The following is a 12,680-nucleotide window of genomic DNA, read 5'->3' as shown; positions in this document are numbered from 1 at the left end:
ACATGTCTCGCCCCCTACTGCCTTTGGTGCCGGGGCTCCTCGAGCCGGCTGAACAGCTTTTCCTGACGCCGGCGGTTGTGAAGTCTGTGCCTTCCAGGCTCCTCAAGAAATACAGAGCTCCGGACTCGGACCCAGCCTTCTTGAGAAAGGACCCGGCTCCGGATTCGGTCATTGTGACGGCGGCCCGGAAGCTTCATGCCACCTCCCCTGCATCCACGGTGCCTCCGGACAAGGAGAGCCGCTGGATCGACTCTGCTGGGCGAAAAGCGTGTGGTACATCCTCCTCGTCAATGAAGGCTGCCAGTGACTCAGCGTTGTTGGGACGATACGACCGTGCACTGTGGGACTCAATGGAGCAGTTTGCGGACCTCGTTCCTCGAGACCGCAAAGAGGACTTCATGGAGATCGTCCAGGAGGGGATGCTGGTCTCTAACCAGGCCATTAGCGCCGCGGCGGATATCTCCTTGCTGTCTGCGCACGGATACTGCCACGGGATTAACCAGAGGCGCCATGCTTGGCTCCGGTTGACGTCTCTTAAGCCAGAAGCACAACAACGTGTGGCGAATCTTCCGTTTTCCGGAGATACCCTCTTCGGAAAACACGCGGATGACGAGATGGCCAGGATGAAGGCCGAGGCGGAGACACTGACGGCGGTGGGCTTGGAGAAGCCCAAGGAATAGAAACCCTACCGCCAGTTCCAACGTGGAAGGGGGCAGTCCACCGGACAACATCAGCAGCAGCAACAGCAGCAGCAATACAGACGCCCCTTCCAGAAGCGTCAGAGGGGTAGAGGTGGACAGCAGTCCTCTACCGTGTCTAAGGGCCCGGCCGGGTCTCGACCCTGAGCGGTTACTTCCCCCTCGTCCGTTACCCGCTCCGGTGGGGGGAAGCGTTCAATTTTTTCTGGCAGAGTGGAGAAAAATTACTCAGGACAAGTGGGTGCTGAATATTGTTTGCAATGGATACAGTCTGCGTTTCACCAGCCCTCCTCCATCGATTCCTCCCGTCAGCTCGCAGTATCAACTGCGCGAGCTTCAGGCGGAGGCAGACATTCTGCTAAGGAAAAGGGCGATAGAAGACGTACCTCTGTCTCAACGGGGAAGAGGTCTTTACTCTCGGTTCTTTCTTGTCCGCATGAAGGACAAGAACGAGTTCAGGCCCATTCTGGATTTGCGACAGGCAAACAAATGGATTCGCAGAGAAAAGTTTCGCATGCTGTCGTTGCATCAGATCTACCCTCAGCTGCAACGAGGAGATTGGATGTGTGCCATAGATCTACAGGACGCATACTTCCACGTGCCCATTGCATGCAAACACAGGAAGTTTCTGCGCTTTCAAGTCGGCACCAATCACTATCAGTACACGGTGCTGCCCTTCGGGCTGAAGTCTGCACCCAGGACATTCTCGAAATGCATGGCAGTGGTAGCGGCACACCTGCGGAAGTACAAGGTGTTTGTCTACCCGTACCTGGACGATTGGTTGATCAAGGCCTCCTCCTTCTCGGAAGCTCAAGCACACTTCCAGAAGACGTGCGTTCCCTTGAACAAGCTGGGGTTGCACATCAACATGTCCAAGTCTGTCCCGACTCCGGTCCAGTGCATCCAGTACTTGGGAGCCTCCATCAACACGCTGTCAGCAAGTGTGTCTCCTTCGGAGGAGCGACGTTTATCACTCCTTCGGAAGGCTCAGACTCTCATGTCTACTCCATCCATGACAGTGAGGACGGTGTCTTCTCTGCTGGGATCGATGGCCTCGTGTATCTTCCTGACGCCACATGCGCGGCTGCACATGAGACCGCTGCAGGAGTGCTTGGAGGATCAATGGGACCAGAGGAGAGGATCTTGGGATGACAAGATACGACTGTCTCTACATGCTCTTCAGTCTCTGAAGTGGTGGTGCTCGAAGGAGAATCTCCTCAGAGGGGTTCCCTTCCACAAGGACATTCCCACACAGACTATCGTGACGGATGCTTCTCTCCAGGGCTGGGGAGCACACTCCGGAGACCTGCAGATTCAAGGGACGTGGTCCCAGACGGAGGCCACGTACCACATCAATTTCCTGGAACTCAGGGCTGTGCACTTGGCACTGAAGGCTTTTCACCCGTCCTTTCAGACCAACTCTCTGCTTGTTCAGACAGACAACACGACAACGATGTATTACCTCAACAAGCAGGGGGGCTCGAGATCGCGCACTCTGTCGCAGGAGGCGCAGGCGATCTGGCACTGGCTTCTGGCTCGAGGACTGTCGATAACGGCCACCCATCTGCCAGGTGTGCAGAATGTTCAGGCAGACGAACTGAGCAGACTCATTCAGGAAAACCACGAATGGGTCATAAGCGACGAAGTTCTGGGAGAAGTCTTCGCAAGGTGGGGGACTCCAGACGTAGATCTGTTCGCCACCGCCGAAAACAGAAAATGCCGAGGCTTCGCCTCCAGGTACTACCAGCCGGGGACGCTGGGGAACGCGTTATGGATCAACTGGTCGAACAGCTTTCTGTACGCTTTTCCACCAATTCCCCTGATTCCGGCGGTTCTCATCAAGCTGTCCCAATCCAGGGCGAGAATGATTCTGATTGCCCCAGAATGGCCCAGACAGTGGTGGTTAACGGACCTGCTTCACCGGTCTCTCCTTCCTCACATGAAGCTGCCGTGCAGGCCGGACCTTCTCACGAAGTTCGGGGGGCGGATGGTGCACCCCAACCTCTCGTCTTTGAGTTTGGCGGCATGGCTCCTGAAATAGTGCAATATGGCCATCTGAATCTCCCAGAGGATTGTATGGACATTCTGAAGGAGGCTAAACGACCTTCCACTAGGACTTCTTATGCTTACAAGTGGAAGAGGTTTTGCATCTGGTGCAAGTCTAAGAACTTTAACCCTACGACATGCAAGGAAGATGTCATCCTTCCATATCTACTACATCTGGCGCAGTCGGGCCTTAATGTCCATTCCATTAAGGTTCATCTGGCTGCTTTGACTGCCTACAGGAAAGGCCCTTCACAGACTTCCTTCTTCCAGATCCCTGTGATCAAAGATTTTTTGGAAGGCTTGAAGAAAGTGTTCCCTCCTGTCAGGCTTCCTTCGCCTTCGTGGGACTTGAATGTGGTGCTGTCCAGATTGATGAAGGAGCCTTTTGAACCTATTCATAAGGCTTCGTTGCAGCACCTGTCCTGGAAGGCGGCGTTCCTCGTGGCCATTACATCGGCCCGCAGGGTGAGTGAGATTCAGGCGTTGTGTTGTCGAGAACCTTATACTGTGTTTCATGCTGCTAAGGTTGTTATGCGTACTCACCCTAAGTTTCTTCCCAAGGTTGTTTCTGATTTTCATGTCAATCAGACTATCACTTTGCCTACATTCTTTCAGAATCCGTCATCTCCAGCGGAAAGGTCTTTACATTCCCTGGATGTGAGGAGGGTGCTGAAGTTTTATCTTGATAGGACTAAAGATATTCGTAGGTCAGACCAATTGTTCATTAATTATGGCTCAGTCAGGACAGGTCTCGCTACCTCTAAACAGTCCATCTCGAGGTGGATTGTGTCCTGCATACAATTGTGTTACTGCAAAGCTAATAAGACCTTAGGGGGTAAACCTAAGGCTCATTCCACCAGAGGCAAAGCTGCCACGACAGCTATGCTTCGTAATGTTCCCTTTGCAGAGATCTGCAAGGCGGCCACTTGGAAGTCGGTCCATACCTTTGCTAAGCATTACTGCCTGGACACTGATGCCAGGGCAGACGCTCAGGTTGGGCAGGCTTCCCTGCAGAATTTGTTCGCACAATAGTGGCGTAATTTCATACTCTCCACCGCCGCTTGATGTGGGGATGGGCTTGCCATTCTATTCACTAGATTATGACTATACACAGAGATCCCCTACTACAGAAGGAGTAGTTTCTGTCCTGTAACTCCAGTTCTGTAGTAGGGGTATCTCTGTTATAGTCATAAGCGCCCTCCCGCCTCCCCGGTGGAGATTTGTTCAGGTACATAATGCTACAGGTCTGGCGTTTTTTACGCCTTCAAAAAGAACTGAAACTAAGTTGGACCTGCTATGCATTCTGGGATACTGGGAGAAGGTTCTGGAAGGTTCCTTAAAGGCACAGTATCCTATTTAAGCCACATAATGGCAGCCTATGGGGCTTGTCTGTCCAGGTTCTTCTCTCTATCATTCCTGAGGGATTTTGCTGTTAAGCAAGGGAAATCTGTACAGGCTTTGCTGTTTTGTGGATTTTGTGGTGGAATTTCTAGTTGAAGTACTGGACAGTGTAGCCTTTTTGGCTGCATTATCTGTCTTTAAATTCTCTCTTAAGTGTCTATGCATTTCTGCATTTTTTGACACTGTAAGAGATTATTTTTGATTGCTCCGGGGTCCACGCACATGGGCGGGACTATTCACTAGATTATGACTATAACAGAGATACCCCTACTACAGAACTGGAGTTACAGGACAGAAACTACTCCTTCTTGGATGTCCAACAACTGCCTGCAACTAAATGGAGAAAAGACTGAAATACTTCTCTTTGGGAAAGCCCGGCACCTGTGGAGGACGAATTGGTGGTGACCTGAACTAGGACTTGTCCCACCCCCAAAGCAAGTAGTTGAAAATCTTGGTGTTAAGCTAGACACCTCTCTGTCCATAAAAGAAAATGCCTCAACCCCATGTGGAACCTGTTTTGCCACCATGTTATTATTGAAAAAAGTATTTTCTTGGCTCCCCCCAACCTCTCGGAAAACCCTAGTTCAAGTCTTAATTACAAGTTGTCTTCACTGTGGAAATGCTCTACTTTTAGGTGCAAATGAGACCTTGCTTTTTAAATTACAGGTGGTGCAGAAAACTGCAGCCAGGCTTGTATGCAACCTCCCATCTGTTTCTCCCTCTGCTCCCATACTACACTCTCTGCATTAGCTAACTATTGGAAAAGGCTCTTTTAAGGATGTCCTTTTTAGCTCATCTTAACTGTTTTCATGAGATGAACAGTAATTAGGAGAGCACGCCAGTTGTGGCCGTATGTTTGCTTTTTAGGTCTCCTGGCGTTTAACAGCGCGTTAGCGCTGTGTCCGCCAGGAGATCTTTTGTTACTGACTCTGCTTCCCAGGAGACAGCACCTGGCCGCGCGCATTTTGCAAAAGGCGATGGGCGCAGGCCACGCGCACGCGAACGCGCTCGCCGTGGCTGTCTCCTGGGAAGCGCAAACATACCCAGGCACACCTCCCCCTGCACGCATGCGCACACACATACACAAGCACACATACACGCACGGAGAGACATCCCCCCCACCCCTCCGCCGTCGCACACACAGACACACACACACACGCACACATACAGGCATCCCCCCCTTCCCCGCTCACCGGCACTCCGCACTTGTGCAGCCTCCGACCGCGGGGCTCTCCCTCGGGCATGGGAGCCCCGCGTCACCACTGCTCCTCCAGGCACTCCGTGGGCGCGGGCTTCACAAAACGGAAGTCCCGCCCCCACCATAGGTTTCGTTTTTCGGAGTGCGCGCGCAGTAGCGTCCTCCTCCGTGCCAGCAGCAGACCTCATTTCAGCATTCCCCTCTTGGTTTCTTTTAGGCATGATATTTGTCTCATGCAGCAATGTATATCTAATTGGTCTAAATGTTTTCTGCCGTACGTCACTGGTATGCAAACATACCTTCTTTCTTTTAGCATCTAAGAGAGTATTTAATGTCTTAGACTTAACACCGAGCTCCGTGTTCAGGATTAAAAGAACTTGTTTTATTTATTTTTTTTATTTTTAATTTTTACGAATAAAGCATGCAAGACGCTAAGTGAATTTGATAAATAGGGGACACAATTGTGCTGTCTCACCAGAAGGCAGATTAACCACTGCACTGTTGTTGGACATATATCATGCAATCTTATCCTTTTCCCTCATCTGTGTAGCATATTTTGCATATAGATACTACTTCCATTGTCTGGTGGTTCGCGTACAGCAGAATCAAAACTAAAAATACATTTGCAGTTTAATGACATTGGAAACGGACAGAATGGAGATGAGACACTGACATGTTCAATTAGGGAGACACTTATGTGCATTAGGATGGCAAGGCATTGACTCAAGTGGCCAACATTCACTTAAACTTGGGCACGGAAGACTGACTACACTCTAGGAGAGGAGACAGCACACTATAGGGAGACAGCACACTATCGGGAGACAGCACACTACAGGGAGACAGCACACTACAGGGAGACAGCACACTATAGGGAGACAGCACACTATAGGGAGACAGCACACTATAGGTAGACAGCACACTACAGGTAGACAGCACACTATAGGGAGACAGCACACTATAGGGAGACAGCACACTACAGGGAGACAGCACACTATAGGTAGACAGCACACTACAGGTAGACAGCACACTATAGGGAGACAGCACACTATAGGGAGACAGCACACTACAGAGAGACAGCACACTATAGGGAGTGCAGAGTAGTGAGTAGTGAGTGCAGAGTAGTGAGTAGTGAGTAGTGAGTGCAGAGTAGTGAGTAGTGAGTGCAGAGTAGTGAGTAGTGAGTGCAGAGTAGTGAGTAGTGAGTGCAAAGTAGTGAGTGCAGAGTAGTGAGTAGTGAGTGCAGAGTAGTGAGTGCAAAGTAGTGAGTAGTGAGTGCAAAGTAGTGAGTGCAGAGTAGTGAGTAGTGAGTGCAAAGTAGTGAGTGCATAGTAGTGAGTGCAGAGTAGTGAGTGCAGAGTAGTGACTGCAGAGTAGTGAGTAGTGAGTGCAGAGTAGTGAGTAGTGAGTGCAGAGTAGTGAGTAGTGAGTGCAAAGTAGTGAGTAGTGAGTGCAGAGTAGTGAGTGCAGAGTAGTGAGTGCAGAGTAGTGAGTGCAGAGTAGTGAGTAGTGAGTGCAGAGTAGTGAGTGCAAAGTAGTGAGTGCAGAGTAGTGAGTAGTGATTGCAAAGTAGTGAGTAGTGATTGCAAAGTAGTGAGTGCAAAGTAGTGAGTAGTGAGTGCAGAGTAGTGAGTAGTGAGTGCAGAGTAGTGAGTAGTGAGTGCAAAGTAGTGAGTAGTGATTGCAGAGTAGTGAGTGCAGAGTAGTGAGTGCAGAGTAGTGAGTAGTGAGTGCAAAGTAGTGAGTAGTGAGTGCAGAGTAGTGAGTGCAGAGTAGTGAGTAGTGAGTGCAGAGTAGTGAGTGCAGAGTAGTGAGTGCAGAGTAGTGAGTAGTGAGTGCAGAGTAGTGAGTAGTGAGTGCAGAGTAGTGAGTGCATAGTAGTGAGTGCAGAGTAGTGAGTGCAGAGTAGTGAGTGCAGAGTAGTGAGTGCAGAGTAGTGAGTGCAGAGTAGTGAGTAGTGAGTGCAGAGTAGTGAGTAGTGAGTGCAAAGTAGTGAGTGCAGAGTAGTGAGTAGTGATTGCAAAGTAGTGAGTAGTGATTGCAAAGTAGTGAGTGCAAAGTAGTGAGTAGTGAGTGCAGAGTAGTGAGTAGTGAGTGCAGAGTAGTGAGTAGTGAGTGCAAAGTAGTGAGTAGTGAGTGCATAGTAGTGAGTGCAGAGTAGTGAGTGCAGAGTAGTGAGTAGTGAGTGCAAAGTAGTGAGTAGTGAGTGCAAAGTAGTGAGTAGTGAGTGCAGAGTAGTGAGTGCAGAGTAGTGAGTAGTGAGTGCAAAGTAGTGAGTAGTGAGTGCAGAGTAGTGAGTGCAGAGTAGTGAGTGCAGAGTAGTGAGTGCAGAGTAGTGAGTAGTGAGTGCAGAGTAGTGAGTAGTGAGTGCAGAGTAGTGAGTACATAGTAGTGAGTAGTGAGTGCAGAGTAGTGAGTGCAGAGTAGTGAGTAGTGAGTGCAAAGTAGTGAGTGCAGAGTAGTGAGTGCAGAGTAGTGAGTGCAAAGTAGTGAGTAGTGAGTGCAAAGTAGTGAGTGCAGAGTAGTGAGTAGTGAGTGCAAAGTAGTGAGTGCATAGTAGTGAGTGCAGAGTAGTGAGTGCAGAGTAGTGAGTGCAGAGTAGTGAGTGCAGAGTAGTGAGTGCAGAGTAGTGAGTGCAGCGTAGTGAGTGCAGAGTAGTGAGTAGTGAGTAGTGAGTGCAGAGTAGTGAGTAGTGAGTGCGAAGTAGTGAGTAGTGAGTGCAGAGTAGTGAGTGCAGAGTAGTGAGTGCAGAGTAGTGAGTGCAGAGTAGTGAGTGCAGAGTAGTGAGTAGTGAGTGCAGAGTAGTGAGTGCAGAGTAGTGAGTAGTGAGTGCAAAGTAGTGAGTGCAGAGTAGTGAGTAGTGATTGCAAAGTAGTGAGTAGTGAGTGCAGAGTAGTGAGTGCAGAGTAGTGAGTGCAGAGTAGTGAGTGCAGAGTAGTGAGTGCAGAGTAGTGAGTAGTGAGTGCAGAGTAGTGAGTGCAGAGTAGTGAGTAGTGAGTGCAAAGTAGTGAGTGCAGAGTAGTGAGTAGTGATTGCAAAGTAGTGAGTAGTGATTGCAAAGTAGTGACTGCAAAGTAGTGAGTAGTGAGTGCAGAGTAGTGAGTAGTGAGTGCAGAGTAGTGAGTAGTGAGTGCAAAGTAGTGAGTGCAGAGTAGTGAGTAGTGATTGCAAAGTAGCGAGTAGTGATAGCAAAGTAGTGAGTGCAAAGTAGTGAGTAGTGAGTGCAGAGTAGTGAGTAGTGAGTGCAGAGTAGTGAGTAGTGAGTGCAAAGTAGTGAGTAGTGAGTGCAGAGTAGTGAGTGCAGAGTAGTGAGTGCAGAGTAGTGAGTGCAAAGTAGTGAGTAGTGAGTGCAGAGTAGTGAGTAGTGAGTGCAGAGTAGTGAGTGCATAGTAGTGAGTGAGTGCAGAGTAGTGAGTTGTGAGTGCAGAGTAGTGAGTGCAGAGTAGTGAGTGCATAGTAGTGAGTGCATAGTAGTGAGTGCAGAGTAGTGAGTGCAGAGTAGGGAGTGCAGAGTAGTGAGTGCAGAGTAGTGAGTAGTGATTGCAAAGTAGTGAGTGCAAAGTATTGAGTAGTGAGTGCCGAGTAGTGAGTAGTGAGTGCAGAGTAGTGAGTAGTGAGTGCAAAGTAGTGAGTAGTGAGTGCAGAGTAGTGAGTGCAGAGTAGTGAGTAGTGAGTGCAAAGTAGTGAGTAGTGAGTGCAAAGTAGTGAGTAGTGAGTGCAGAGTAGTGAGTGCAGAGTAGTGAGTAGTGAGTGCAGAGTAGTGAGTAGTGAGTGCAGAGTAGTGAGTGCAGAGTAGTGAGTGCAGAGTAGTGAGTGCAGAGCAGTGAGTAGTGAGTGCAGAGTAGTGAGTAGTGAGTGCAGAGTAGTGAGTAGTGAGTGCATAGTAGTGAGTAGTGAGTGCAGAGTAGTGAGTGCAGAGTAGTGAGTGCAAAGTAGTGAGTGCAGAGTAGTGAGTAGTGAGTGCAGAGTAGTGAGTGCAAAGTAGTGAGTAGTGAGTGCAGAGTAGTGAGTAGTGAGTGCAAAGTAGTGAGTGCATAGTAGTGAGTGCAGAGTAGTGAGTGCAGAGTAGTGAGTGCAGAGTAGTGAGTGCAGAGTAGTGAGTGCAGAGTAGTGAGTAGTGAGTAGTGAGTGCAGAGTAGTGAGTGCAAAGTAGTGAGTAGTGAGTGCAGAGTAGTGAGTGCAGAGTAGTGAGTGCAGAGTAGTGAGTGCAGAGTAGTGAGTGCAGAGTAGTGAGTAGTGAGTGCAGAGTAGTGAGTGCAGAGTAGTGAGTAGTGAGTGCAAAGTAGTGAGTGCAGAGTAGTGAGTAGTGATTGCAAAGTAGTGAGTAGTGATTGCAAAGTAGTGACTGCAAAGTAGTGAGTAGTGAGTGCAGAGTAGTGAGTAGTGAGTGCAGAGTAGTGAGTAGTGAGTGCAAAGTAGTGAGTGCAGAGTAGTGAGTAGTGATTGCAAAGTAGTGAGTAGTGATTGCAAAGTAGTGAGTGCAAAGTAGTGAGTAGTGAGTGCAGAGTAGTGAGTAGTGAGTGCAGAGTAGTGAGTAGTGAGTGCAAAGTAGTGAGTAGTGAGTGCAGAGTAGTGAGTGCAGAGTAGTGAGTGCAAAGTAGTGAGTAGTGAGTGCAGAGTAGTGAGTGCAGAGTAGTGAGTAGTGAGTGCAGAGTAGTGAGTGCATAGTAGTGAGTGAGTGCAGAGTAGTGAGTTGTGAGTGCAGAGTAGTGAGTGCAGAGTAGTGAGTGCAGAGTAGTGAGTGCATAGTAGTGAGTGCATAGTAGTGAGTGCAGAGTAGTGAGTGCAGAGTAGTGAGTGCAGAGTAGTGAGTGCAGAGTAGTGAGTAGTGAGTGCAAAGTAGTGAGTAGTGAGTGCAGAGTAGTGAGTAGTGAGTGCAGAGTAGTGAGTAGTGAGTGCAGAGTAGTGAGTGCAGAGTAGTGAGTGCAGAGTAGTGAGTAGTGAGTGCAGAGTAGTGAGTGCAGAGTAGTGAGCTGCCTCAAGTGAAGTACTCTGGTACCCAAGGATGACTAGCAAACAATATTATTCACAATTCACTATACATCGGTGTGTTTATATTTGTGAACCAATTCTGTGTTTTTCCACATATTTGCAACACTCCTTGCTCATACGAAGAAGCAAGAGATCAAGGGTTTTTTTTAGAAAAGAAGTGGTGTGAGCATGTTATAAGGAATAAAATATCCTCTGCCATATTTTGAAAGGGTATTCTAGTTCACCCAGAGTTCCTTGACCCAATAAAGGAATTCAGTCTTCGATTTAGTTTCTCTCTGCACTTTTGATATTCCAAGTTTATGTGCATGTTCCTCATGATTTACATCTGTGGTAACTTTTATCCAAGTATGTTACCCTGGCGAGACTCCATTAAACTGACCTTAGCATATCAGAGCAGCCCAGGGCAGTATGAACTTCATTCTTTCACCTCGTTTTCGAGTGAACAATGGTTCAGGACTTTTGCAAGAAGATAACTGATTTGCTAGATAAATGGACTGGGGTGGAACTTGAATAGGTCGCAAGAAGGCATCCTTGGTCTTATTCCTGTGAAAAATGGTGAGACGTAGGTTTCGATGGATGATGACGAGGGAAAATTAATTATTTATTTAATTTCCCCTCATCATCGTCTGTCGAAATCCCCCCTCACCCGGCCCCACCGCTCTTACCTGCACGGGCCGCGGCCGGTATATTCATCAACTAGGCTCCTATTCTTACAGGATGCTATGAATTGCAAAGCTCATGCTGAAACATTGTTGCACCGTAGCTAACTCATCTAAATTGTTGGGTTACTGCCAAAGTGGCTTGGATAAAATTACAGGCAAGAAGATGTGTTCCAGCCTGTGCAGCTAGAATGTAATATGTTGTTCTTATTGCTGATGTACACCTCCAATGATTTACTGCATTCATAGGGATTAATCGCTGTTGTTTGTCACACTGTTTTATTTTGGGGAATGTGATACCTCCACGCAGAAGTAATGGCTAATAGTGTTCTGTTGTGGAGGAAAGTAGCTTATGTTTGGTGAACCAAACAAGTGTTGAGTGTGCCATTCAATACTCTCAAAGCTGTAATAAGACACTGTTAGATTCAAATGGTTGTGCAAACGTAGAACTAACTGAACAAATTTGTTGTCTAAAATGCCAATTCAAAAATTGAAACAGAAAACAAAGTTTATATCATCCCCATTTATTTGACATGCTTCCTGATCCCCATGTTTCTGTTTCTCTTTACCCCAACTCAACTTTAGAAGTAGATGCTTCTCCTTTCAGAAAACTAAACTTTGGCCCTACATGTCCCTATGCTTAGGGTATGCCATGGGGTAGAAGCTCTATGGTTCTTGCTGTGACCTTTCATTCTTCTGCTGTGAGTTACAGGTGGACCGCATCATCATCTGCGTTTTCTTGGAGAAGGATGAAGAGATCTACCTTCAGAAAATGGCCGATTATTTCCCAACAGGTACGTGCAACTCCTCACCTCAAGTTTTGCTGGTGCCCTAAGGTTTCCATTCTAAAACTATGTTCACTGTGAATCCTGACCCTACTATGATGTGAAAGGAATCTTTTTCAGTCGAGTCTCTCCCTCCACAGTGTAAAAGGTAGGAGTGACTTGCATTCTATAAAGCCTGTTCCTACCAGATGATATAACAAAGATAAAAGAAACGCGTGGTCCACAGAGTCTATCCCCACCACGAAAGATATCTGAGACAGAAGGAAGTCATATTTTTCAAGTCCTCCCCAACACATGGTAAAATAGAGATCAAATTAATTCAAAGTCCATGAAGTCTGTGGCCACCACAAGTAATAATGGATATAGATTGATCCTGTAGCCTATCATGTCTGCCCCCACGACATAGTGTACCAGATAAAAAATTATTTTGAGCCATCGAGCCTGCCTCTACCATAGTTCATAAAAAAAAAAAGACTCATGGAACCGGGGAACATCCATGACAACGCGGTCAAAACACCGCGCTGCCATTACCACGCGTCTTTTACAACGCAAGTCGTTACCACGACTTGCGCTGGAGGGCGCTCTAGACTAAGGAATAGTAGATTTACTATTCCAACACCTTCCCTACTGTATGTAGGCTGGAGTTGGAATAGTAAATCTTACTAATCCTAAATCCAGCACCCTACAGCGCAAGTCGTGGTAACGACTTGCGTTGTGATGTACCGCGATCTAAAAAGAAAGTTGTAACATCATACAACCATGGAACCTGTTCTACCTTTCCCGTCACATGGTGTAACAGAGGTAGAAGATAGTCTTGGTTCATGAAGTCTGACCCGAACACATGGTATAGGGTAGATGCAACATATGGTCCATCAGGCGTGTTCCCACAATTTGGTATATTAGA

The 12,680-nt window shown here is 47.9% G+C and overlaps 1 protein-coding gene across 1 annotated transcript in view; it reads left to right on the top strand.

Moving 5' to 3' along the window:
- The window catches only part of LOC144783220 (ADP-ribose glycohydrolase MACROD1-like), a 1,309,783-nt gene that overhangs the window by 1,255,946 nt on the left and 41,157 nt on the right, over nucleotides 1-12,680 (top strand). The window contains exon 7 of the mRNA XM_078662310.1: nucleotides 11,704-11,785. Within this exon, the coding sequence (XP_078518436.1) occupies nucleotides 11,704-11,785 (82 nt within the window). The remainder of the gene's footprint in view (nucleotides 1-11,703; nucleotides 11,786-12,680) is intronic.

This window comes from Lissotriton helveticus, chromosome 9 (assembly GCF_964261635.1).
Source record: "Lissotriton helveticus chromosome 9, aLisHel1.1, whole genome shotgun sequence".
In the NCBI taxonomy this organism is placed as follows: Eukaryota; Metazoa; Chordata; class Amphibia; order Caudata; family Salamandridae; genus Lissotriton; species Lissotriton helveticus.
This window is presented reverse-complemented; position numbering and strand designations above follow the sequence as displayed.